The sequence below is a fragment of the Ziziphus jujuba genome, chromosome 7 (genome assembly GCF_031755915.1).
Source record: "Ziziphus jujuba cultivar Dongzao chromosome 7, ASM3175591v1".
Classification (NCBI taxonomy): domain Eukaryota; kingdom Viridiplantae; phylum Streptophyta; class Magnoliopsida; order Rosales; family Rhamnaceae; genus Ziziphus; species Ziziphus jujuba.
In genome coordinates, this window is record NC_083385.1 from 4111894 (window position 1) to 4139861 (window position 27968).

General features: G+C 33.1%; 4 protein-coding genes across 4 annotated transcripts; 1 reads left to right on the plus strand and 3 right to left on the minus strand.

Moving 5' to 3' along the window:
* Nucleotides 1–5424: 5424 nt before the first annotated feature.
* LOC107424176 (phosphatidate cytidylyltransferase 4, chloroplastic) lies at nt 5425–9603 on the minus strand. Its single transcript, XM_016033915.4, has 7 exons — nt 9137–9603; nt 8286–8587; nt 7350–7540; nt 7093–7217; nt 6438–6571; nt 6074–6189; nt 5425–5971 (listed from the first exon to the last, which is right to left on the minus strand). Exons 1-7 carry the CDS (start codon nt 9416–9418, stop codon nt 5880–5882), a joined length of 1242 nt encoding a protein of 413 aa, XP_015889401.2. The 5' UTR covers nt 9419–9603; the 3' UTR covers nt 5425–5879.
* A 239-nt stretch (nt 9604–9842) lies between these two features.
* Nucleotides 9843–12187, plus strand: LOC107424190 (uncharacterized). The gene is made up of 6 exons (XM_016033924.4): nt 9843–10275; nt 10484–10579; nt 10707–10838; nt 10922–10982; nt 11600–11724; nt 11901–12187. The coding sequence occupies exons 1-6, from the start codon at nt 9907–9909 to the stop codon at nt 11967–11969; spliced, it is 852 nt and encodes a 283-aa protein (XP_015889410.2). The 5' UTR covers nt 9843–9906; the 3' UTR covers nt 11970–12187.
* A 338-nt stretch (nt 12188–12525) lies between these two features.
* Nucleotides 12526–15890, minus strand: LOC107424191 (vesicle-associated protein 1-2). The gene is made up of 8 exons (XM_016033925.4): nt 15550–15890; nt 15299–15369; nt 15012–15093; nt 14795–14910; nt 14496–14660; nt 14363–14413; nt 13274–13351; nt 12526–12839 (listed from the first exon to the last, which is right to left on the minus strand). The coding sequence occupies exons 1-8, from the start codon at nt 15599–15601 to the stop codon at nt 12729–12731; spliced, it is 726 nt and encodes a 241-aa protein (XP_015889411.1). The 5' UTR covers nt 15602–15890; the 3' UTR covers nt 12526–12728.
* Nucleotides 15891–16826: 936 nt separating this feature from the next.
* On the minus strand, nt 16827–19557 carry LOC107424175 (uncharacterized). Its single transcript, XM_016033914.4, has 2 exons — nt 19401–19557; nt 16827–18151 (listed from the first exon to the last, which is right to left on the minus strand). Exon 2 carries the CDS (start codon nt 18082–18084, stop codon nt 17095–17097), a length of 990 nt encoding a protein of 329 aa, XP_015889400.2. The 5' UTR covers nt 18085–18151; nt 19401–19557; the 3' UTR covers nt 16827–17094.
* Nucleotides 19558–27968: the final 8411 nt, after the last annotated feature.

A 27968-nucleotide genomic window follows, 5' to 3' on the forward strand; every position in this document is an offset into this window, starting at 1 on the left:
TTCTCATATGTTTGTCATGAACATTGGTTTAGCCAAATTCTACCTTAATTAGTCAACTACTAGAATGTCCACAAGTTCTGAGAGGCAAGCGTAACGGAGAAATAAGGCCGTGGCTGCTCTATTGATTGATCAAGTATATGTCTCTCGTAAGTGCTCAAAAACTATGATTGAAGAGGAAAGGGGTATGGCATAGGAACAAAAGGAATTTTGGTGTCATAAATATAGGCTTTTAAAAGGAAATATGTATATTGAAATGTCAATTTCAGATTGAAGGGATGTATTAAGCATTCACAAAGATGTGGAACCCTTGCCTTCCACAAACTATGCATCCCCACATGAAACTTTAGCTTGTGTAGTTTTCAATGTGAGAATAAAGGACTACTCAATGGTCCAATGTCCCAATAAAATCATGACCCTCAACTAATCAAGGCATTTTGTTCATGCATAATTTTCCATGTTTTTAATCAAATTAATTAATAATTTTTGAGTACTGATTTGGGACTAGGAGAAACAAAACATGCCCTTATGTAGGTACCAAAGCGCTGCACAGTAGCTAAGCTGGACTGGTACTGTGGTTCTTCTTGGTGACCCATTTGGGAGAAGAAAGGGAAAGAACATAAGTACTAAATGGAAAAGAGAATTCGCTTTAGTAATCTCACAAAACTCAAATTCAATCCTCCTCTTGGATATTGGACCTGCCATTGTTGCCTTTAGTCACCTCAACATCTGAAAGCAGATTCCAGGAAGAGAGAGAGAGAGAGAGAGAGAGAATACCCATTTAAGCATCTTCTAGATATGGAAGCCTATAAAAGCAGCACACTTTTTTCAAGCTGTAAAATAAAAAAATATCAACCTTCCTTGGAAAGTATAATGATAAACAACTTTTCATTAAGGAATTGAGGTAAGCACTTTTGTCTTTGAGAAGCCTCCTAGGAGTGAGGGATTCAGTTATTTTGAAGAACAAAGATAGATAGATGTTGCTAAATGCTCATAGACATTTGGCAGCTTTTGTCGTCTTCAATGTTCAAAAAAATTGGGTAGGACACTATCTAAATCCAATTTGAAACAGCCATGTTGCAAACAATCTTCCACAGCTTATTATAAAAAAGCATAGAAAAAAAGACAAAGAAAAAAATAATGGGACCCCCCTTTTGTGCATGGTTAAAGAATATTGAAAGTGTCGAGAAAAAACTTTATTTTTAAAAACCAGTTCCATCATCTCACTCTTCAGTTGGGGCTTGAAAAATTGGTGATGAGTTCTAACCCAAGTGAGATCTTCAATAATTCACAAAAGGGTCAATTACAAGAATCATATTCCTTTCTTTATATACTTATTAGCGTAGATCGATGTGTACTACTATACAAATCCCCTTTTTTTTTTTTTTTTTTTTTTCTCTTTGATAATCCAAATTCCCTGCAACAGTCACCATATATAGTTTTCCGTAGATACTTCTTCTTTGATTGCTCTAAACACGTTTTGAAAGGTTGAGAATCTTCCACCTTTCTAATTTCCTTAGTAGCGAAGGAATGTCTAGAAATTTATAATATGCACAATTTGCAATAAACCCTGTTAGGCCTATTTGAAATGAGAAACTGAATCAAATTGGACTAGATTATCATCTCAATGTTATTATTTTTCTCTTTCAAGCTTCCATTACTTTTCACTTGGATTTTCTAAAATCACACATCTGGGAAGTGTTTAATTAGCAATGAAATTGAACCAATATTGAAAGTACGTATTATGTTTTACCAATATAATCATCATCAATACATTGAAAGATTAAATTCAGATTATTAAGAAATAACTAGAGAAAAAAGTAAACCAAATTTAGAGAAGATTTTAAAGACTAATAAAAAGGGGCAAATGGCAAAACCATGTGGGCATCCAATGCAAATGGGAGTAAAGGAAAGTAATAAAAACAAAAGTAAAAAAAGTAGGTGTGAGGTGGAATAGAAGATGGATGTGTGGGTTGGGTGTGGGGTAGAGAAGCATGGGTGTGCGTGTGCAAGAAAAGTTGAGGTTTTTGTAAGCAGACAATCTTTAGCTTCTCTATCTCTCACTATCTCTCTCTTAACTTTTATAGATGCTTGCCCACCATATCTCCTCCGGCTCTCTTTCTTTGCCCTCATTTAATTTTTTTTTGCTTTGATTTGCTTTGCTCTCTACTTTTCTCTTTGTTATATTTCATAGTCAGCTTGGAAACAACGCGTTCTTTGCATCCCACACATATACTTTCTTCTTTTTTCTTTTATGCCAAAAACCCAAAAAGTAAGCACTCATATGATTGTCAAAAGCCACTCACTCACTCAGGGTAGGCCCTCCCGGTAACAACAAGACACGCTCATTGGTCTGCCTTCACTCCCTTATTGCACAAGACTCTCTCTCTTTCTCTCTCTCATTTTCATATATTTTGGTGGTCTTCTGGCTCCACAAAAGCTTTGCATGGATGAGTTGGCTAGCCTCCAACTTAAGCCCTCGTTTCTTTTTATCCCTTCTTCTTCTTCTATTATCTCCATAATTATTTTTTTATTTATTTTATTTTTCATAATATTGGATATCTCTTCGAGGTCAACCCAACATTCATTTCTCATGTCTCTTTCATGCTTCTCTTTTAATTTTATTATTATTATTTTTTATTTTTTTGGGCTATTTTTTTCTTAATTTTCTCCTCTACTATCGAACTTGGTTATTTATTATATAGGCTTGTTTTAAACGCATGTATTTCTCTCCTTGGTCAATGACCCTCTTGAGAGGAGAGTATGTATCTAATTTGCTTCCATGATTGATTGAAGCATCTATTATTGTGCATGTGAAAATATACATTATTAAATAAGTGTCTATATATATATATATATATATATATATCTACTGAAATTCAAATTTTTTATTTATTATTTATAACAAATTTTCCTTTTTATTGTTTGGAGCTCATGATTTTGTCTTTTATAAATATTGATGTAAAAGATATATTAACTAAATTAGTTTCACTTAACACTAATATGAAATTCAACTTAATTAAAAATAAGATATTGATATATTAACTAAATTAACTTTATTTAATGCGAAATATAACTTAATTAAAAATAAAATATTGATGTATCTCATATAGTTAAATATATGAAAAATTGTTTTATTTGACATGGAAGGATGAAGAAGCAAAAATAATTGTTGAGCATGCAACACATTCTATGGGGTTGCCATTTGTCATCATTGATACAAATAACAAAGACACATCACACATGTAAGGTCAAGAGGATAAGTAATAAAGAACAAGCTCACCATAAAATTAAAAGGCTGGGGGTTGGTAATCTTTCCATAGCTTAGTTTGGACCATCCATGTCTTTAAGTGGTAGTTGCCTTGAGACATATAATTGGTGTCAACTTTTTTCTTCAATTATTTTAGTTCTTTCGGTTATATGATAAGAGATTGACTTTCTTCTTCAATCATAATCATGCTTCACACGGCACAGAAAAGTTGACGATCGAAAAAAAAAATATATATATATATATATATATATTTTTTTTTTTCATTTTCTTTAAACTATATTAAAACCCACCTAGAGTGTGATGGTGGGTTTTGATCATCGACCCAGTAGACCCCCTGTTTTGTCTTCCATGGACTCCTAAGTTTGACATATACCTGAAGCTATATCACTTTCAATTTGTAAGTGATTAAGGATTATATATGTGGGTCAACAAATTGATGCTAAATTATTAACTAACTGAAATTATTGGAAATGGGAAGAAGAATTATTGAGTCAAAGAGTGAGGAGAGCTACATGTAGATGTTCTATTGATGAAAAATATTTTAATTATTTAATTTATGGTAAAGTGGACCAAATGGATGGCTAATTAACATGGAAAACATTATCATAACCAGAGTTTTCTATCTTTAGTTATAAGTAGTCATAATTCGAAACTGTATATACATTGCGGGCACACCTTTGATGGTGCAGATGATCTTAGAAGGGTCCAAAGATAATTGATTTTGTTCAGTGAAAGCAACTAAATACTATATAAATGATTGTAAATAAAAATAAGACTAATAAAAAAAGGATGAGCTATTTAAATATTAACCTAAACTATATATATATATATATATATGTTAGAAAAGTGGGTAACATCATGTCATTATCTTAACCACCAAGCTTATTATGACAAGATGAACAAAGGTGTCACTCGTCGTTGAAATAATGACCCAAAAAAAAAAAAAAAGTGTTCTTGTATTAGGAAATTAATTAATTAAATCATAGAACCAAACTTTTTAATTTCATTTAAATTTAAGATGAATTACGCCATTGAAAGAATGACCCAAAAAAAAAAAAAAAAAGGTTCTTGTATTAGGAAATTAATTAATTAAATCATAGAACCAAACTTTTTAATTTCATTTAAATTAAAGATGAATTACACTTTAATACCTTGTACTTTGATCAGATTGTACATTGAATTATCAAGTTTAAAATGTTGATCTAATTTGTTTACAATATGTACATTGAATTATCCAGTTTAAAATGGCAATCTAATTTGTTTACAATATAAAATTAGTTTCATTTCTCAATGTTAAAATTTTTATAATTTGTTTTACATTTATCTAATTCACAAATTAACTAACAAAAATTAAAAACTGAGAAAATTGGTTAGCTTTCTCAATTTACAAATAATATAAAAAAAAATTGATTAATAAGAAAATTAATAAATTTTCTGAAATTTTGAACTTTTTAATTAATTGGAGAGTCAATTTTTCCGAACTTTTAGACTTCTAGTCAATTCGATAATCAATTTTTATAAACTGAGGACCTGATTAAAACATTTTAAAGCTCATTGTGCAATTTGATCAAAATGGATACTAATAGTAATTAACACTTGAGATCTTAAGTCCTTCTTAAGCTTCTGAGATGGATCATGTTAATCATGTCCTCGCACAGTCGCAAAATTTGTCTTCTAAGAATCTGTTATACCAAAGTAAAAGATGGAGTTGCATTGGGCCCTTCGTATATTTTCCATTTAGGAGTGTATAAAGTCGAAAGTGAATGTTAAATAGAATTTCCCTTAATTGAAGCAAAACAAGTTTTTCACGCCCATTGTACGAAACTATAAACCAAAAAAATTAAAATAATAAAAAATCAAAGTAGAGGTCGTTACATTTCTGGAAAAGAAGGCACAAACCAACGAGGAATGAACCCAATGTTAATTGATATCCAACAAAATTTCAGAAGTGGGAAAAAAGAAAAAAAGAAAAAAAAAAAAATTCAGCTCAGCATCAGTAAAATGACAAACGTATTTTCACCAGCATTGGTTTTATATTACAAAACAACTTGACAATAAATTTTCGTCCAAACTTATTTCTATTTATTTATTTATTTATCTTTTAACCAGCAGATAAGTATCGGTTCGCTTATTTTGACAAATACATGACATACTAATTAACCAGCAAAAAATAAGGATTTAATGCTAAAATACAAGGTTTTGACTTTTGAGAAGAAGATTGATGCAATTGTTCTCAACGTCCAAACAATTATTATTTTATTCCAGAAATCAAACAAATTGAAAAAATAAAAAAAAGAAAAAGACAGAGAGAGAAAGAGAAAAAAGCTCTCACAGACAGCAGCAGCACTGTTAGCCCAACTCCTTGTTAGCCCAAACTTGCGTGATGTCATGCACCCTGGTTGAAAAATATGCCGGCCCGGTTGAGATTTATACCTTGATGGAGTTCTTTTTCTTATTTTGTTTTTTTTGTTTTTTTGTTTTTTTTGTTTTTGTTTTTTTAATTAGTCGCTTCTATTTGGCCCAGCTCTCTCCAAAACAAGAGCCTCAGAAAAATTTTGATGATGGTGCGGGAGGCTTAGCAATTGAACTTGGTTATGATACTAAATTTACATCAAACTCCGTAAAGTGGCAGGAAGGTTTTGACGAAAGAGTAAGCAAGAGCTCCTGTGAATATGTAACTGTCCACTCTATCTAGTATTCCACCTGCATTAACACCCACACTCTCAGAAATATATAAGGTTTTATGTATTTAATGCAAGAAACAACAACCAATGGTAACAGAAAGAAAACAACATTGCAATTTACCGTGTCCTGGTATCAAAGAACCAGAGTCCTTCACACCAGCATCGCGTTTAATCATTGATTCCGTAAGATCACCAAATATAGACCCAAAGAAATTCAGAATTCCGAAAGCTATTGCACTATAAACAATCGGAAAACACAAAATCAATACACATTATCAAGAATTGTCCAAAAACTGCAACCAGAGTATGCATCTTAATTTCCTCATATTTTTCCAATTCCAGACATGTCTGAGCTTTCATGTCATATTGTCTTTTTAGTGCCTCACTGACAATGTACGTGTTTTAACAATTATCCAATTAGAAAAATTGAATTACCATCTTACCCTTTAGTGAAGATATTTTCTACAATAATAAAGATTAAATACCTGGGCAATGATCTTGGCCAGCTAAAAACCCTTGATAATACAGCAGAAATGGCTATACAACCACCCAAACCTACAATTGTTCCCTCCCATGTCTTCTTCGGACTAACACTGGTAAGTGGCGTCCTACCAATTGCCTGCATTGTGAAAAACTATTCCATTGATTCCCATGGGCATTGGCCTTTCAAATATTATGAATAACACATTCTTCATACAATGCTTCAATGATAAATAAGAAAGTAGCAAAGTTGCTTGAGTAAACATAAAAATGTGAAGAGTTGATCACTTCTCAATGCAGAAAATAAAGTCACTGCATCTCAAAAACTTTGAAACCTAAACAAGATGAAAGATGAAAGATGAAGACAGAAAAAAAAAAAAAAAATATATATATATATATATATATATAGTTTTAATAAAATACTAGTTTGATTCTGATTAGCTATTTCACCGTAATATTTACAACCACAATATCAACTGTATAATCAAGAATGATTATGTTAGAAGATATAAGAAAGCAGTTCGAAAATATCAGTGAGATAACAATTCAAAAAATTGGAAAATGGAACCTTGAGCATAAAACTTAAATTAAAAGAAGTCACCACAAATACATATAGCATTCCCACAACACGTTAGCAGCAAAAGTCAAGTGCCTAAATACCTTGCCCCCCATAAAAGCACAAGTGTCTGCTGCAATTATGCTGCTAAAAGAAATTAGAGTTGCTACAAGACCAACTGTCCAATGAGCTTGGCCACCAAGAAGAACAGGCCAGGATCTTCCTACTCCTGTTAAAATATAAAGAAAAATTAGGAAAATTAGCTAGCTAGAAAGGTAAAACAAGCTAATTTAGTTACTATTTTAATGAATCTCCGCATGTCTAAATTTACCATCAGGACTTTATAAACCTAACTTCTTACCAGTGTTTAGGGCAGGTGCTGCTAAACCACATCGAAGCTTGACCCAGAAACATGGAAGATATCCACAATAAAATAACCCAAACATGGCACTACTGAGCTGTGCAAAACGAGGATTCCCTCTCTGCAAAAGCAATGCCGTAGCAAGGACAAATGCAGCAGATGTCACAGAAACATCAATTTGACCTAGATACCTGGCCACAGATCACAAATACTAATCATAAATCATCATCATTCATCACTGTACAAACCTCAGTTTTGCGTCTGTAGTAATTATCACTTTACCATTAGATATTTTCTCTTAATTTAATTTTTGTTACAAGAGTAAATAACAAGATAGAATGTTGAAATTAAAATGGACAAAGAACAAAAAAGTATGTTTGTCATCACACTCATCAGAGGACATATTGCTATAGTTAGAGAAATTAGAAACAAGATGCAGGTTCTAAATGTTTTAACAGTTCCACAAATAACATTCACAGTAATTATTAAACTAACTTCACAACCATATTACAATTTAACTAAAGCAAAATTGATCTAATTTACAATTTGTTTTAAGCAACATATACAAATTAATCACGTCCATTTGATCCTAGCTATACAACATAGAAAACAGACACTGTTAGTTTTTTAGATGTTATGATTAGAAGGTGGAATAGAAAACATCTAGCTTCAACAGCAGAGGAAGGGTGGAGTAAATCTAATATACCAATTTGTTGCCAAGGAATACCCTGGCTTTTTGGTTTCAGTTGCAATAAGAGCAGTCACAATTAATTATCGTACATATGAAGAGGAATCGAGATTATGAATGGCATGTTTCCTAGCTTCTAATTACACAAGGGAAAATAATAATCTCTACAAGTGAAAATTGATGCAAAATATTGTAAAAATTCTTGGTTCAGTTTCTACAAACATATTAAGGCATGTTATCAATCTTACAAGGTAAGTATGGGCATAAGAGCACAGATAACAGAACAAACTCGTGATACGTAACGAGGAGGAGGTGTCATTCCTGCAGTGATTCCACGACTTCTAACTAATTCAAAATACTCACGTGCACCAACGAAAACTGCAGCAGCCAGAGCCATAGTGAACACCCACCCTCCAGCCAATACAACACCACCAACAGTTACTCCTATGCCAAGTCCAAAAACAACCCTTTTCTTTAGCTGATTTTTTTTCGGTTGACTCTGTGAGATTGTATCCTCGTTCATTGACATTGTTTGGCCTTTGTCAACTTCCTACAACACACCCATTTCAGTATATTCTTTCAAATATACATGTGTGATAACAAGAATATTAAATACGGCTGCAAAGAAGTTCAATTTAAATAGTATTCTCTTTGCTTGAAATCCTGCACCTTTCTTTCAAAAATCAAAGAAAAAAAAATATCTTTATCACTTAAAACGATATAAATATCACAACTTCTCCATTCTACCATAGGATCAACCTTAATTAAAGCAGTTATTTCAACATTCTGAGCTTAATCGCAATACTCGCTTGCCTTTTCATATTGGCATACATTCTTATATAATCTCCAAGCTATTTCCAACACCTTCAAGCTAAAGTTTCCAAATCTCTAATCAACCCAGTGCTAGAAACCAGCATTAAGCCATTAATCCAAAACCATATACTACATACGAATCCACATTCTAAAAAAATAAAAAAAAAGGGGCCACTTTCAACAACCTCTCCGCCTGAAATTATCCCAAATTCACCAAAACGCCGCTATCCACAAACATAAAAACCAAAATTACAAGCATAAACAACTCCTTTGTCTCTGGAAGTACCTGCTTGGCATTGCCTTCGTCGAGACTCTCCGGCTCCGCTCGAGCCATAGCCGTGATGAAGTGGCGATGCACCGAGACGACACTTCGGCTGAGCCGAATCGAACCTTTAGCTTGAGGACCATCGAGGACCAAGCGCAGGTGGCCGAATTTCGTAATGGGTCGACTCAAAACTAGGAATTTAGAGGATAGTGGTCGGCATGAGCAAGGACATGCGCAGAAGGAAGAAAGGGAGAGAGGGATGAGCTTGCACCGTTCAATGTCTAAATGAGACGCCACCGCCATTGAAACGAAATTTCAAAGCTTTCTGTTTTAGGGTTTAGAGGCTGCGTTCAAGGATGTGGGCATCCTGGGCCTCATACAGTCATGCCCTTCATCGATGCACACAGAGAGAGAAAGAGAGAGAGAGAGGCAGTCAGGTCGAGCTTCTTTGGAGCTCTCGATAAGCTGTAGCTTCTTTGGCATTCAGTTTTTATTTTTATTTTTTATTTATTATTATCTATTTTACTAGGAGGAAAAAAACCAAAAAAAAAAAAAAAGGCTGGCTTTTTTCATCTGAAAAGTAAAAATAAAAAAATAAAAAAAAAATAAAAAAGGCAATTCTTAAAAAATAATCTCTTCCTATTTTTTATTTTTTTGGGGGGTAAAAATAGTCTCTTGCTAATTGTTTATAATAGACGACACGCCGTTTATGGTATTTCTTACCCTTAAGCGACTCGTATTATTAAGGTTGCGGGCACAATCTCTTTAGAACCCAACTGATTCCGGACAGCATGCCAAAAGACGACACGTCAGAATCGGAAGCCGAGCAAACCTCTGCGAACTCCTCCGGCTCGGAGGAGGGGGAAAACGCAGTCGATGGGCAACAACATGAAGGAATGGCAGATTACGAGAAGCAGAGGCTATCAAGAATTGCAGAGAACAGGGCAAGAATGGAAGCCCTGGGTCTGCGCAAAATGGCTTCCTCGATCATGGGTTCCTCTCGGAATTTGAGGTCGAATAAGGGGAAAGCGAAGGTTGTTGAGGAAGATGAAGATTATAGGCCTGAGGAAGAGGGACCCAGTTCTTCTAGTGAAGAAGAACAAGGGAATGAGGATGGGGATTATTTGGGTGAAAGAACTTCTGTGTCACAACTAAAAAAGGTGCTGTTTGTTTATTGTGTTTATTGTGCTTAAGATGTTGTGTGTGTGATATATATATATATATATATATCTTGGAAATATTCTATACGGATGGTCCATTAATTGATTAGTTATAACAGCAAAACATGCTTTAGTAATCGTTCTATTTTCTGTGTGCTTGCTTCTTTTGTGAAGTTATATCCATTGAATGGCAAAATTCTGTTTTCAGTTGAAGAAGAAAGGTCCGACACCGAAGAAGAAAGCTGCTGCTCAAAAGCATCCAAGTAATTCAGATTATGTGGATGACGATGAAGCGATGAGGCAGGTGAATTTCACTTGTTTCTTGGATCATATCTTATTTTCATTGCCAGGCTTCGGTCAACAAGAATAAACTGCTATTATGCAGATTCAAGCAACGTCACAGATTAAAATTCTTTTGCGCTTATATGCAGGCCATTGCTCTTTCTCTTCAAACTTCTGCAGAAGCTTCGAGTGTGGTACGTAATAGGTCTTCAGGGAGATCTGAAATAAAGGGAAAGACACAAATTCAGGAAGATAAAGCAATGAGGAAGAGGAAAAAATCGGTATTTTATCTTTGGCATATATGTTTTCCCTTTCCTCGTCTAACTAATCTAATGTTGTATGCTTTCCATTTATTTGTCAACAGTTTGCTAGTCGGCTGCAGATGACTGAGGATGAACTAGTTCTGCACTTCTTTCAGTTTGATGGTAAATAATGTTACCACCTTTCTCTCTGTTTATATTTTTATGAAACTAGTAGAAGATACAAAATATTATCGTTCAGTCACAGATTACTTTCATGATCAGCTTCTGTTTTGCCATTTACATTTGGGCATTTATCCTGCATGAACACATATCTATTGGTCAGCCAACAGTTAATTTTGTCGGGATGCATTTTTCTTTCATATAGATTTGCATAATCAATTGCACTTCAGAGTCATTTGAGAGTGATTGCTGTTTTGTGAAAAGACCTTTCTCTCACAAAAGTGTTAGTTCCATGCTATCTATCGATCACTCAAACTTGTTACTAGTGGAATGTGAAATATTGAAACTAGGTTGCTTGACTAAAACTTTTGGCCTGTGTATTGTGTTTTTGTTTTTCTCTGGTATGTTGCTGTTCTATCAGAATTGTGTAATAGGAAAAAAGAAGAAGCTTCAACTGATTCTCTGAATTATTTTGCGTTGTTGTAATCTAGTAATGGAATCCTGTGTCTCTTTAATCGGCCAAAATCCTAAATATGCCATATTCCTTCCTATTTATATTATAGCCTTGTATCCTTAAAAGAGACTTTTTGGTCATTGATAAGGAGATTCTTGATACGCAGATGAGTGGAAAGGAGGCATTTCGATTAGGGATGTAGAAAGAGTGGCAAATGCTCATGACTTTACGTGGAGCGACAAGGAATTGGCCGACATGATCAATTGCTTCGACAGTGATGGAGATAGAAAGGTCTCTGCTTGTTGCACTTTTCTGTTGTTTTTGTTTTTTAAATTTGTCCTCCTTGTATGTTGTGACTGATGCACTTTATTTTGTTATATTTTGTCTTTATTTTATTTTGGGTAGAGCATAGTTTGATTTCCCATGCAATATTTTATTTATTTCTCTTTAATTTTGGTCTATTGCAGCTAAGCCTCGATGATTTTCGGAAGATTGCTACACGTTGTAACATGATAAAAGAATGCGAAGATTCTTGACGCTTCAAAATCGATGGCCATCCAATTCCACAAGTTCTGTTTACTGCATATATGGAGGATGTAGCAATATATATATATATATATATATATTTAATTTTTTTAATTTTATTTTTTTCTGTTACATGATATACTTTCTTGTGACCGCTTCAAATATTGTCAGAAAATTATGGTTTCGGTTTAAGTATTGCTTAATCGAATTTAAACCATGTTATCTTACATGATCAAAGTATATAGCAGAAATATTTAATAGATAACTTGGATTTCTTGTCTGCAATTTCCTTTCGCAATGCCAAAAGTAACACAACCGCTGTTAAAGCATCCATGTAAATCCCTGGCTATGAGGTAGATTCCTCATTTTAAGGCTTTTGAATTCTTCCCGCAAGTTTCAAAGATTGCATATCATTCTTCTAATTATTTTGTTGGGGCTAAAGGGCCCTCTTGGTGGGGTCCAAGATAATTTACCACAAAAAAGTTGAATATCGAAAAGTGGTCACCATGGAAAGAAACTTGAGCTTCCCTGGCAAATACAAAAATCCCATATAATGCCAACGCCAGCTAATACAATAAGCAGAAGTTTTCTCTCATTCACACATTAAAAATGTTATTCTAGTGTTAATACAGGAAGCTAGTACGATAAGAAAAAAAACAAGACTTATCTACGAATCAATCACACAATTCGTTTTCTTCTGGTTTCTACATTTAATTTCCCCAGGAAAGGGACACCATTGACAAGTAATTTAGAAGCATCTTTTCCACTGGTCATGTCTTCTTCAAAAGATACCCCAAAATTATGCCAATCAAGCCAACCACAATAACATATATGAATGGGATACCACCATGGCCCTTCCTGCCCCCGCGCCTTAAAAGCTCCTGCAGATGATGGTCTTAAAGTAAGTCCTTTTTTCTTGTTAGGTTGTTAGACATGATTGAACTTATATATCGGGTAAATGAATAGTTATTGTTGCAAACAAAAAACAACAAACAATGATTAAATGTTCAACCTTCAAATAAACGTGTATAATAGGACATCAGAAATTAACGAAAAAAGAAACATTTTGAACTTCTGGTATATAGGTGATTTTGAGTGATTGTATTCCTCAGCCATCACCACCGCCCCATCCCAACAGTGAAAAAATATAATAAAATAAAATCATGATTTCAATTTAGCAGATGTAAGAGCTCAGAACTGCAGACTTAACCAAAATCAAGTCAACGCAGGCTTTAAAGAATATGAATCATAAACAGATAAACTTTCTAATAACCCTAGAACCCAAAAAGAAATATAAATATGCAAAGCCCCTTACCAGTTCTTGCTGAAGCTGCCTGTTTTGCTGAATAGCAGAATTTTTCTCCTCAGTCAGCTTTAAAATAAGTGCCTTCGTCTGAAATTAATATTTATAGTGTTACATCAATTTCCATGGACAATGGCTATGCATCAAGTTCATTAGTTAATTACAAGAGAAACATTGTAGAGCTCCACCATCTTAATGAATGGTCCAGACCAATTCTGACTCACGAAGATGAAAGCCTCATGAATGTAATGTGAAGTAATGACTTTTATACCAATAAATGTACATAGGAAAATTACAAATTGGCTGTTTTGGTGGCATAGTTTTCAATTGATCAGTTGCATAACTGATAGTCAAGCGATGAGGGAAACTGGTTGATAAGGTCACATTAAACTGTCAATCAGAAATTAGCACTTGAGTGCTTCAAAGACACAAACAAACCACAGATATGGCCATGAAAGCAATTACTTTGGAAGGGACTAAACATCAGTGCAGAACTTTGTGCCATTTAAATATGGTTTTTCTTTAAGAAACATGAAAAATTCGAAAAATTCCATTGTCTTGCCTTTTTTTTTTTTTTTTTTTTTTTTTTCAAAACTAAAATTTGCTGCTTCATCATATAACCTCAATGATAGAAAAGTTATGCAGGTATACATGTTGGAACTACTTTTAGGAAATGAAACAATCTTAAAAATAGCAGGGCCGACAACATGTTTTCAATGAATAGCAGCCATAACTACAATAAGCATATGATGATGAAAATCAACATCTTGAAATCCACCAGTAAAATGCAGTTACCACTACAAGGATTGACAAAAAGGGTTAACATGAATAGTTGGGATTCTGTTGCATTGATAGAAGGATAATTGAAAAAATTCACAGCTCAGGCCAAGAAGATGAAGCATCAAAACTATAAGGTTTGAGGTTGTGAAAGTCAGCACTGATTTTTAAACTATATTCAGTAAACAAATGAATCATGAACCTCACAACTGTTTAGTTAATAATTGAATATATTGTCCCAATACTTCTTGACCCACTACCACAGAGGCCTCTAAAATTCAATCACAGAAAATACCAAGCTACTTAAAATTGGAAAAAGAGTACCTCAGACGAGTTATCTTGAGGCTCATACCGCTCAGCAGAAGCTCTTGAAACCTACAAGCACGGTTATACAATCACAAAACAGCCTTTTGCTTTGGAATGAAAGAATATATGTGCCAATTTATCAAGTACTTACCACTCCAAAATCAGAGGGATTCAGATTCCCATTGTCTGATATTGAAGCCCTGGGAGATGAACCTTCCTCTGATCCTTCTCGAACTGGGGATGGCGGCCGAGGTGGAGCAACATAGAGAACCCTCAATTTACACTCTTCAACAGGATGACCTGACTCCTTACTAAACTGAATTTTAACAGAAACAGAAAACAAGTTGCAAGGTTTTCTCCAAAAAATTCATATATATATAAAACAGGTGCATATTTCCACCTAACTCCTATACACGAGAACTGAAAACATGTTAACTATAATGCAACTACCATCTCTGGTGTGATATCTTTTGCCGTAGTACCCGGGTTTGTGACTACGCTCTGAAGAAGGAACTTGTCCTTACACTGCATATCTGGAGGTGCCTCCTTTTGCGCTTGCATTGTCACTAAATCCATGTATGAATTAAAAATAGTTTAACATTCAAAGACCAAGAACAAAAAATCAAAATTAAGCACATAAATTAATAGTAAAATTTTGAGTGTTCACCTATAACATCACATGTAGTCCTTGGCTGCACAATTCCAGTGTTGGGTCTAACACAATACTTCTTTGGATTTGTTGTTTTTACCTTAAAAAAAAAAAAAAAAAAACGATTTCAACGACCAAAATACACACAGAAACCAAGATTACAAATTTCTAGGGCACGAAAATGAATAAACTACCCCCACCACAAAAAAAAACAAAATAATAATAATAAAAGAAAAAAGCAAGCTAAAAAACTGAAGAAAAACGTAAAATAAATAAAGGAATTTGAGGAATAACTTGGAAAGTACCTTAAAAGCGACGTAGTCATCAGTTTTATTCGAGAGTTGCAGAGAGCATGAGATCTGCTTCCGCAATTCAACTATATATATATTTTTCCGGGAAGCAATATAAACAAAGCAAATCAGGATCCACTAGTAAAAATAAAAAAAATAAAAAAAAACAAAAAAACAAGAGCACGGATCTGAAAGCGAAAGGAAACAGTTGCGTATTTTTTCTAAGGAAAATCGAGAGAAGGAGTTTCCGTGAAAGTTTTGCTTACAGGGGAATTGAAGCTCTTGGGGTTCAATACTGAGAAGCTCGCCGGTACTCATTCCGAATCGATTGGATAGAGACAAAGGAAAGGGCTCTTTTCCGGGAAGACAATCGGTTTTCCGGCGACGGAGGCAGAGAATTATAGTAAAAGTCGGAGACAGCGTTTGTTTTTCGAATTCTAGAGAGAAAGAAAGCTGCAAAGCAAACAACGTGGGACAGCGTTGTTTGTCTCTCTTTCACCTCGGGTTGCGGTTGTCTACGGTGCCTCACTACTGTATGTATTTTTTTTTTCTTTTTTGTTTTTGTTGGTTTGATTAAATTCCCTTGTTATTTTGTTTGTTCCCCAAAAAAGTGACTGGCCAGAGTCATCTATGATCACCAACCATATTTTAATAATAATTAAGACACATCTTTTCTAATTTACATTGTTTTTTTAATTTTTTATGTCACTTTACAATTTTGGCCAAACTAAATTTTGTAATTATTAGATTACATAAAACAATTAAAAACGGAATTATTTGTGTAGTCCAACCATAAAGTGGAATTATATGAAATAATTATTTAAAACTATTATATTGCTATTATTACATTATAAGGTGTAACTTTTTTGTATTTTTTTTTTATGGTTCCCAATTGATTTTGAATAGTCTCACTTTTATACCGATGTTGGTGAGAAATCAAATATGATGTAGCTTTCATACTCTTAAGGATATGGTCTATATCTTACATCAAATTGGTATTAGGATTTTATTCTTTAAATCCAAGTATATATGATTTCCTTGAACGGATACGAAGCAATCGAAACTGAAAGTTGCTTCCATGAGAGAGCAAAACAGTGGTTATCAGATAATACTATAAGCTTTTGAGTTTATGAACCACCATAAATAAGGATTTAATGGCGATCAAATGGCTATAAATGATCATGAAAATATGAATCTTTTATATATGTCTTTTATTTTTTTAATCTTTTTCCTACCAAATTTTGATCATTGCATTATAATCCAACGGTCATGATTAACTGCAGGGTGTTATGCATACGACCTCGCTGTTAAGCGCATCCAGAACTATCTCCGTGCAGGAGAATAACATGGCAGTTTCATATTAACAACCAGAAAAGTAACCCACCGTATCAAACCAAGTATTCTTTCCCCCCCCCTACCTAAGGAAAGGTATACGTCTTTTTGTTATGATGATTTTTGGTTATTTAAAATATTACTATTTGTCTAAAAACACAACAGGGTAAAAACCAAAAAAAAAAAAAAAAATAGATGACGCCAAAGGAGGTAGAGCCCGATGATCTAATTATGTAGAAGCAAGGGTTTTTTCTTCTAATAAACTAGAAACTTTTGAAACATCTGCCATCGTATCAAACATGCTTCATGTGCATTATTCTTGTGCTATCTATAGAGATATGTATAAACGTATATGAACATGGTGAAGATTTTGGTGATTAAACCACATATTTCTTCGCATACAATTTACAATTTATACGCCAAATAAAGCACATCTAAATCCAGATTGCTTAGATAATCTTCAATCATGGTGAATATTACTAATCGTCAGCAGAAGATAGGTGTTGTTGATGCCGCCGAGCAGTGAAGCCAGCAAACCAAGCTACCCTCATCAGCTGCATACCAAGAATAAGCACCCACCATGACACCAGAACCCTGATTGTGTGCATTATCCATGTTGGTGCACTGAGCTCAGTTCCAAGCTTCAAACCCCTCATCAGCTGCAACAGACGGTATGACTCATACACCACTGGGGTCACCAGCCAAACTGGTGATTGCCAATGCCATGTCAGCATCTCAGTCAGAACCTGTACCGACAGCAGTAGAAGATAGGGACCCAATAAAACCGCAAATGAGATGGAAGACAGGGGTTGGAGGAAGCCCTTTTGTGAGCCAAGCATCATCACTAATGGGATGATGAATCCAGTTACAGTTGCAAATATATTCCAGAACTGGTAACTGAATGGAGCCTTGCTGTTGCAAGTTTGCTTTGAGACTTCTGGTCGGGCACAAGAATCAGCCATGAGGAGGAAAAGGGTTGCACCAAGATTGAATATGCAATCAAGTCCAATCAAGGAAAGCAGGCTTGCTATGTTGGGGCCAAGGAATATGGAAGATATTGGTAGCCACAAGGTCGGAATCATGCCTGTAATGAGAAGAATAGAAGGACCCAAAAGCCACATTGGCCATTTGAGTAACTGAAGCCCCAGAACTGCCAGATCTTTTGTGCCAGCTGTCTTTTCAGAGCTGATTTCTGGCGTTTCAGCTATGGTGTCAGAATTAAGGGTTTCAAAGATGTCGGAGGTTTTCTTCAAGAGGTAATCACCAGCACTGCCACTGGGTGCATATGTGGCAGGTGAAGTCTCCCCAAGAGACAATTTTGTGCAGCAAACAGGGGAATCTTTCAGGGAAAAACCAGGGGAAGTGAGTACATGAAAGACATTTGAGGGTTTAAAGAGTTTAAGGCTTTTGGGCCTAATCCCAGGGACACTAATGGAAGATGTAAATGAAGGTAGAGCTAAGGATGCCATTCTTTGATTCAAGATAGAAATTCTGGCAACATTAGAGGGAATCTCTTCTTCTCATATTCAACATAACCTGGACTCCAAGTGAGTGAAGAAACAGAAGATAAAAATAGATTAAAGACATGAATGAAAACTGATGGTCTCCAGGTTAAGAAAATCAACAATGACAAAACAGCATGCATTAAATATATTATTTGACTCTCAGAAAACTTTGCAATGTACATGTAGAAGACCTAAAACATAATTATGAATGTGAATGGCAATACAAGAGTAAGCTATGCAATTCGTAAAATGGCTTCAACGGATATTATGTTCAAAGCGAGGGCCAAAAAAAAAAAGGCATCAGTTACACATGCTTGGTCTATAGTTCTACTAACTCCTTCTACAAATGAAGCAAATACTTTATAGGGCAGTCATTCAATACAACTGACAAAACTTATTTTCTGGGTGAATAAGTAAATGGCATGTGAATGTAAGAATAATAGTGAAACTGTTCACTGACATATCTGATTAGCAACATTTTCAACAAAGGCATCAATTGGCCTTTGATATCAGTATGTGGGCATCCATTTCTCAGTGAAAGGAGACCAAAGTCTTAGTTAATATCAGAATACAATAGAATCAAAGATTACAAGATCAAACAGAACCATACTAACTCAAGAGGAAGCGTTAAAATTGAGGGGGGGAAAAAATCTTCATTATGACTTGTTGATGTAACTAAAACACTTTTTTTAACTCATTTCAAGCAATTACGTCACATAAGGGAAAAAAAAAAAAAAAATGTCCACAAAGGCATAGATTAGGTTTTTTTCACCAAAAGTATATCTATCTTAATGAGCAAGACAAGTTTTTCTAAGATGTACAGAACGTTTTAATTAACCATGTGTAAGGGTTTGTTCAAACATCAAATCAAAATCCAATTGCTCTAATTACTACAATATTCAAAAAGGAACCTCCTAACTGAGAGCAAGTTTTAACTGCAAAAACTTGAAGAGTTTCAAGCGTGCCCGGTAAGTAACTTTAAAGGGGAATTAAAGAATTTCAATTTATAATGAAAAATGATATTGAAGAATTTACGAAAATTCAACACTTAGCAGATTCCCTTTTTTTTCCCGTTGCTTCTCAGCATCCAATCAGGAGACTTCCAAATACGATTAAAAATTTAAAAAAAAAAAAAAAAAAAGAGAGAAGAAAAAAGCATGAAACGCGAAAATCGTTTAGGAAGAAACCCAATTTAGTAACAAAACAAAAACTAGGGCATAAAAGTCATGGATACAGAACAGCATGTCGATTAAAAATTAGGGCATAGGATCGAGATTTACCTGTTTCAGCAAAGCTTAAAATTGATCAGGTTGTCATGGATGGAAGAAGGAAGATGCCGGTAATTGTAGAACCGGACCGGGCGTATTGTTGTAAGGTATTGGGCTGGGCTTTTTTGCAATGAACATAGAAAATTTTCCCTCCATGTTTCCCCTTTTTTTTTTTTTTTTTTTTTTTTTTTTGTATTAATGAAAATGGATAGGCAATAGGGTTTCAAAAAAGTATTGGGCTGGGCTTTTTTGTTGTGTTTTGGACCCAATCAACATACTACATGTCCCCTCCATGTTTCCAATTTATTTTTATTTTTGTATTAATGAAAATGGATAGGAAATTAGGTTTCCAAAAAAAAAAAAAAAAAAAAAAAGTTATCGATTTTCATTTTACAGAAAATATATTTGATTTGATAGACAAGTAGAATGCACAACAAGTAAAATTAAAATGAATATAATTATAAATGAGAATTAATAGTAATTACATATATTTCTAAAATGAAAATAATATAATATATAAATTTAACTTTTGATGAAATAGCTAAGAATGGACTTTATTTCAATCAAGTGCTGCTATTCGAATCATAACTATTGAATGAAGTAATTTTGTACTTTTTTTTTTTTTTTTTGGGGGACTTTAGTCAGTGTCTACTTGTTGAATAATAGAAGATAGACGAATTTGACAGTTTTCATGATCATTTTATCCTTACCGTACCGATAGAATATAGATCGGCCTATGTATATACATTCTAATTAAATTCTCATTTTTTTTTTAAACAAATTGTCAAGTTCTTATTTAAGAACAATATTGCACGTTTTATCAAAATGATATACTCTATATATGGACTAATATTCATAAGTTCAGATTATGATACGGCTTTCGGGATTTATTTACTCATATAGTTACACTTTTAGTTAGCATGGTTCTTCCATTAGATTATTGGCGTCTTTTAATCTTTTTTTTTTTCTTTTTTTCCTTTATTAGTAACATCTTCTTTTCTTCAACGATATAGAAAGAGAAAACTTTCAACAATAATGTCCACCGTCCTCATAATGTCTCTTAAGGAAAGGAGAAAAAAAAAAAAAATTCCCACAATTTAACATGTAAATGACATGGCTGTTTCCTCCAAGAGAAAAGTTGCTTTCCAAATTTAATAATGAAATTGCAATTAACATTTATAATAAATTTTTAGAGATAATTTCTCTCTTCCACCAGAATACATGTACTTTATGCTCATGGCAGTGGTATGAAGATTTCAGGTCCACTTTTCCACTGTTGGATATGTGTGTGAAAAAGTAGAAAAAAGAAAAAAGAGCAAAATAGGATAAACAAAAACTACAAGTGGAAGAACCAAATGGTGACACATAATTAGGTAGTAAGAGGAGCTTTGCGAAACAAGAGTGTTGAGAGAATGAGTCTGGGAATACAAAACAAAGAAATCCAATCAAAAGTTAAAAAGGAAAAAAAAAAAAAAAAAAAAAACTCTAAAACGACATCAAGTAATGTGCTTTTTGGTATGAAGTAGTAGTATGGTCTAAAAGAACTTTGAAATCCAAAAATAATGGAGGGCCCAAACTAGAAATGCATGCCAATATCATATTTTATCTCTTAAGTATTAGTGGGGGTATATTGTAAAGCAAAAAAAAAAAAAAAAAAAAGTGTAAAAAAACCCAAACCATGAATTCGCCATCATAAAATGAAGAATATATCAATTAATTAGTTAATAATTGAAAACACAAACCGAGTTCAAACATAATTATCAGTCAAAAAGGGCCAAGCAGGGATTGGAATTCTATGTGGACGCAAGCACTAACACACCAGTTTGAGCTGCTATATATATCATGTATATATATATATATATATACACATATACACATATATATAAGTTAAATTGCACTATTATTGTAGTCAAAAACAAAGAAATTAACTAGCGTTTTTTTGAGTCGCTAGCCGAATTTCCAAGAAACATCTAAACAGAAAGCAAATAGAACAGGAAAGACTAGATCACCACCTTTGGAAAAAGGCACACTGAAAACAGTGCTTCTAGAGGCCTTTCCATCACCATTATGTACATGATGTCTGTATGTTGTGTGCTCAACCATGACGTTTGCCCACAATCATAACGAACAATTCATTGTCCTAAGTATTTTTATTACCTTTCATTCGATAGCACAAACAGAAACATTATATAAGAGAAAATGAAAGCTATTAACGGACAGTGTGTGTATATATATATTTATATATATATACACACATTTTTTTTTATACATCTGCATGTGTTCTATTTTTTATTTGATAAATTTATTATGTATTTTTCGGTTTAAACAAAATTACTAATGTTAAATAATTTATTTATTTAAACCTTTTTTAGCTAGCTAGTTAGTAGCCCACAAATTAAGCAGAATATCTTAGGATACTGTCCAATGCCCTTGCATACAGTACATAAAATTAGTTTTATTTTCTTTATCAATATATATATATATATATATATATATTACACCCAAACAAGTAAACCTTGGTCTTTCAATTGCGGTAGTTGTGATTCATCAACTCCATTAAGAGCTAGCTATATCTAGATTTATTCTAGGCGTGTTATTTTAAGGTTTTCTTATTCTAATCTTGCTTTTTATTATACTAAATTATAAAGTTGTGTACTGAGGATCAAATTATAATGAATTAAAAAGAACTACATAATTTCTCTTATCCTTTGACGGGGTCAACAAAACTATTATTACCCCAACCTCCTCCTTTCTTCTTCATTGACTGGCTGCACTACTTAAGGGATGGTTTTCCCTGGAAGATAATTACTTAAGTTCATTTTAAAACACCGACATACAAATGGATAGTAGCGAGCAGCTGATTAATGCAGGTTATCCAGTTAGGAGGAACAGTTTCAAAGCCTTAAAAAGGAAACTAGCAAAAAGACAGAGGTGATGTAGTCTCTTTAATTCATTATGTTGTTCATTTTGATATATCCATCAGTATATATTATTATTATTTTCTTGTTATTAGACTCACAAAATCACCAACGAGCCACCCCCGCCATGCTCGGTACTATCTCTTTGGTTCTATTGCTTCACATGATCCATCCATGCCAAATGAAAATGCTTTATGATTCATATATATATATATATATATATATAAGTATGCTGCCCTGTTATGATTGATGAGTATCAACACCCATATTATCGAGAGATCGATATCCAATTATATATAGTTTAATAAATATATTATTATATATTTTTATCCTCTTTTTTTATATTTAGCTGGGCATTTATGTTTTTTATGATGTGAATATCGATATCTATCATGACAAAATTTATATATATATATATATATATCACCCTTTAGTATCCAAGTTTAACCAATTTGGGGAGCAAATCCCCAGAAGTAATCAAATACCACCACCATTTGAATACCATTTGCGGAGTAACCCAATAATTAAGTTTATCCAATTTCCAGATTTATGCACACACTTGAATTAAAAGCTTAATATATCTAACAACACTTTGGCTCGTTAAGCTTGATTGCAGATAGGTGGTGAACAGAGTTATCGCCACTGTGGCCAACTCCAATCACAAGCCAATCCATGGTTATCTCCATCACCAAAAAACCACACCATTATATTAGTTTATATATGTATTACTATATATATATTCATATATATATATATATATATATATGCATAAGCTCAAGTCAATCAGCTGAGTTCGCGAATGTTTTGGCAAGATCTTTTGAATACAATAAACATAGGATAAAAAATTGTCTTAAATAGTTGTCCTGCTTTGATTTCAGTTTTCCTGCTTTTTTCCCCATCTCAGTTGATTGAAAAGCTAAACGTATACCAGGTTGATTGATAGGTCATGACAAGGATTTTTAAGTCACTGCAAATTATTATTATTATTGTTATTATTTTAACTTTAACCGCGTTACCTTTACAAACCTTTCTGAAGACACTTAATTGCAAGCATCATTATTCCACTGGGGAAAGACAAGCGCACTAGTACTCATGGATTTTATTTACTCAATTGATTCTTTTTAACCATATGCATTAATTGGATCATGAGTACTTGTCCAAACCAATTAAGGAACACTGCCATATAGTTATTGCTCAGGGATTTAAATTTTCAATTCTCTGATCTCTCTTCTTTTAAAGGCTCGTTCTAGAATATCTTGCAGGATATACTTCCCCTGCAAAAGCATTAATTCTTTCAAAAAAAATGGGTTTTCCACTTAGCACTAATTAATTAGTATATCCAAGAAAAAGAATGAAAGACATACGAAAGGAAACTAATACATACATACATGCATACATACATACATATTTATATATAGTTTACGATACGAATACAGCAAAGCCGAATATTTTTTTTTCAAAATGTATTGGTTTTTAGTGCAGTCTGCATGCGGACGGTCTTCACATCACAGTAGAATATTTTTATATATATACATATCCAAGATAATCGGTTAATTTATGTTCATAACTAAACAATATCAGTCAATATTATTCTTAGTTAAGATTCGGACTTTAGAATGCACATACAAGTAGTCCATGACATACAAGCTTTTGTCAGTTTTGATCTTCATCCTCGGAGCTCTTAATTATATATTGTTTTAAAACTGTATCTTATATCATATATTTCTAGGATATGCATATATATATATATATATATATCATAACATTAGATAATTATTAATTCAATTTTGTAATAATAATAATAATTTGTAATTTGTACTGGTGTAGGCTAGAAGGTCTGATTTACACAATGCCATGGCATGCCATATTTGCATTTGTTAATCCGTTGCTAATCGGAGTGCTTCAAGTGAAAGCCCAAGGGGAAAGTGGTTCACCCTTGGATACACATCCAGGGGATATGTGGATATTTCTAGTGGCCACGTTAGTCTACTGCTTTGCCTTGGCTGCTAATATAAAATACCAGCGCCGCCAAAGCACGACTAAATATTACTCTCGAATCTCTGGCCATGTTGCCCTCCTTGCCGGATCTCTTTCTTCTGTCTCCTTGCTCTCCATCTTCCTTCCAACGTTGGTGGGCCGCCTCATTTTCTTGTCCTGGACCATTTTGCCCCTCATCGTCGCACGCGAACTCATTCATCACATCTTTCATTGGCTATTCCAGTGGACCACAAACGCAGTTTCCCTCTTTCTTAGCATTATTGGAAATCGTTTCAGAGCTAGCAACTTGGCTGAGCAGCAGCCCCGACCGCCTGTGTAACTGTAAATTAATTCCCTACCACCCCTACGACATATTTGGAATAATATGATTTGATCTTTTTTGCTTTGTTGATCTTCATTGGAAAAGCAATATGAAGAGTTTAATTATTTGAGTTCTTGGATACTAAGGTACTTCGTTTCATCTTCTTTGAATCTAGTCTGATTTTTAGCTTAAATAAATATATATATATATATATATAATCTAAAAAATAGTGGATAAAGAAGTGACTCAATCTACAACAAAATTATGGCAAGGATATTTGTCTTCAAGCTAGAACTTTGACCCGTGAATAGAGATTTGCCACTTTTATTGTTTATTTAACACGGGAGGGCCATTACTGAATCGGGGTTAAAATGTATCAGAATTAATACTAGTTTAATGGATGTTATGATTTGTTCAAAAAGGGATTAGTTCGTCTGATATCCATTGATTTAGTCATGTGTGAAGTCTTTAGCCACAACTGCCCCTTGATCAAAAGCATAGATATTCTAATTTAACTCATATTCGGTCTCCCTTTTTGAAGCGGTGCCGAGAATGAGACACTTGTTCTTCTCATGAGTTTCGTGTGGTGGGGGTGTTTATTAATTATTGATTCGAGTGGAAAGAGGTCGTGTATATCACTTTCTTAGTTTAGTAAATATAAAATTATATATATATATATATTAATCTGAACCTTTGATCCACAACCATCATTTCTAATTAACCTACTATATAGTTTTTAATTAGGTTGAACCATAAATGCCATTCCTTTGTGCGTGTACCCTTCATACGGAACTTTGAAGAACTTCCATGTATTTATGGCTCTATTCCTTATATTGAGTAGCTAGCCTACATAACTCATGAAAAGCATATATATATATATATATATATATTAACACTACTAGCTATCATACGTGTCACATGTATTTATATGTGTGTGTTTGTGAAGAAATGTATTATCAAAGGATGAAGTTCTAGAAAAGAAAAGAAACATCTTAATCAGAATAATGAGATAGCATTATCTCATCTTTTTTTTTTCCCCTTTTTTCTTTTATGTTTAATTAGATTTTGAAGTTATTTAAAAAAAAAAAAGATTTGTAAATGTATGATCTTCATTAATCTGATTAACAGATTTGATTTTTTCGTCACTCTATCTACACTTTTGAGGATTTGGCACTAAGCTATAGTTGAATAATGTTGCCTTTAAAATAGTAACTCTTATACAGTCAATATGTTCCCTATAACATAAAAAGAAAAGGGAAAAAATAAAAATCAAAGCCCAAATCACTCTTCTTTTCACTTGTCATGGTTAATATTTATCCTTCGCATTTGTCGTTAATGAGAAAGAAACGTTTAATCGCACGGTTTGTGTGGATTGGAGTATATATATCCCGATTAACTCATCGATTGACAAATTAATGGAATAGAAAAGGTAAAGGGTTAATTATGCAATTTCTCAACATTATCCTATGTGTAACTTTCTTTGTAGTTTTCGTTTAGTCGCCTCCATTAATCCCATCTCTATGATATTCTCTGCTTTTGTTATGCTGATTGGTCTAGTTTAAACATATAGCTTAATTGAAGACCAAAAAGAAAATGCAAATTATAATATTCTCTGAAGAAAATTTCGTCATATATGGAACTAATGAAACAAAACCTACTTTTTGAAAGCTTAATTATTTTTTAGTTAAAAGTTTATGATAGCTCAAAAATATGATGTATGGTTCCCCAGAATTAAATGGCTACAAGTGCCCTCTTCACAAATTTTTTAGTTAGTCCAAAACGTGCCAACAATATCGCAACTTCCCACGTGATATTGTTAGTCTTTTAGGTTGCCACGTTGCTTTCTAATGCACTTCTTCCAATCCCTTGGGGTTGTTGTTTATGCTTTATTCGAAAATAACGTAACTTCGGTCCAGGGCCGTCTTAAGGCATAGGCCACTAAGGTACACATCTAGGGCCCATTGCCCCTAAATAAAAAAATTAATAAAAACAAAAATCATATATATAATATAAACATATATTAAATAAAATATGATTATTAATTTATTTTAAAAATATAAAAATTTTGACTTAAAAAAATTTTAAATTATCTAATTGATTATTTGTTTTTAGGTGAATTTTCTAACTGATTATTTATTGCAATAATCATCTTTAACTATTTTTATTTTTGAATAATAATATCAATTAAGTTTAATTAAACATTTTATACAATTAATTATATTTTAATAATAAAAAAGAGAAAAAAATATGTTAAATATTCCTCTCATTTATGTACTTTTTCTCATTTGTTTATGTATTTTTTCTCATCTTACTTATTTATTTTCATTTGTTATCATTCACTCATATTTTATATTTGTTTAATTTTGATATTCAACTTATATCATTTACAATTTTGATGCAAATGACTTTAAAATAAAAGATAAACTTGTAAGTGATAATTTATTTTAATGAATTTAAACCAAAAGCCCTTTCTTGGGTTGGGGTGAGGCAACACAGCAATGAGTAGTTCACTCAAGGACCCCACCCCCTCGACAGTAGGATGCCGGCTGAGATGGAGCTGGGAGCCAACCTATACTTTCCTGGGGCTTGCCTTACCCCAACATCTAAATAAAAAAAAGGCGGGCGTTGAAAAGGAACCAGCCTAGCCTCTTCAAGAAAGCTTTGCTTGGTAGGCGCTGCCTATTCACTCAGACAATGCTCTGAACACGAAAGTGTGCAGTTCCGCCCCCTTCTTCCCATGCTAAGTCACAGGCAGCACTTCGGAAAGCACGGACGAGCCACATGCAGGGAAACTTCTCATATTAGTTTTAATTTTTGGTTTTTTATTTTTATTTTTATGAATTCATGATTTTAGTTATTTACTAATTATTCTTACTGTTTGTAAACAATTAAACTTTGTATTCCTCTAGTTTTTGCTTTTATTTTTTTCTTTATATTTTAATTCAAATAAATTAATTAGATTTATTTTGAGAACTAAAACTAAAAAAAAAAAAAATTAAATTATTTTTCCTATGCATAAATGTATTATTTTTTGTTAGTGCAGCTTCAGTGGAAATAAATTTTTCAATATTGAAATTAATAAAATCTTATTTATGTTTAATTGTATGTCAAAAAGATTAAACAATTTACAATTTTATCCATTGAAAAATATTTATTATCGAATCTTAAATATAAAAATTTAATTAATAATTTTCCATTTGAAAATACCAAAAAAATATAGATTTTATATCAAAAAATCTATTTTATAAAAAATAATATTTAATTATGATCCTAAATATTTTTTTTGGCTAGGGCCTCAAAAATTGTTGAGACAGCCCTGGATAGTTGTTTGTATTATCTTCTTCTTTTTTTCTTTAGACAATT

Bases quoted from the DNA above. Each gene is read 5' to 3' on its own strand.
- LOC107424176 (XM_016033915.4), bottom strand. From the start codon at position 9,418: ATGGCGGTGGCGTCTCATTTAGACATTGAACGGTGCAAGCTCATCCCT. The intron at 6,572-7,092 runs GTATTTAGGCAC...TTCACAATGCAG, and splicing joins GTGCTTTTATGGGGGGCAAG to GCAATTGGTAGGACGCCACT. The intron at 6,190-6,437 runs GTATTTAATCTT...GATTGTTTATAG, and splicing joins TGGCCAAGATCATTGCCCAG to TGCAATAGCTTTCGGAATTC.
- LOC107424190 (XM_016033924.4), top strand. From the start codon at position 9,907: ATGCCAAAAGACGACACGTCAGAATCGGAAGCCGAGCAAACCTCTGCG. The intron at 10,276-10,483 runs GTGCTGTTTGTT...TTCTGTTTTCAG, and splicing joins CTGTGTCACAACTAAAAAAG to TTGAAGAAGAAAGGTCCGAC. The intron at 10,839-10,921 runs GTATTTTATCTT...ATTTGTCAACAG, and splicing joins TGAGGAAGAGGAAAAAATCG to TTTGCTAGTCGGCTGCAGAT.
- LOC107424191 (XM_016033925.4), bottom strand. From the start codon at position 15,601: ATGAGTACCGGCGAGCTTCTCAGTATTGAACCCCAAGAGCTTCAATTC. The intron at 15,094-15,298 runs GTACTTTCCAAG...TTTTTTTTTAAG, and splicing joins ATGACTACGTCGCTTTTAAG to GTAAAAACAACAAATCCAAA. The intron at 13,352-14,362 runs GTACTCTTTTTC...TATTAATTTCAG, and splicing joins CTCAAGATAACTCGTCTGAG to ACGAAGGCACTTATTTTAAA.
- LOC107424175 (XM_016033914.4), bottom strand. From the start codon at position 18,084: ATGGCATCCTTAGCTCTACCTTCATTTACATCTTCCATTAGTGTCCCT.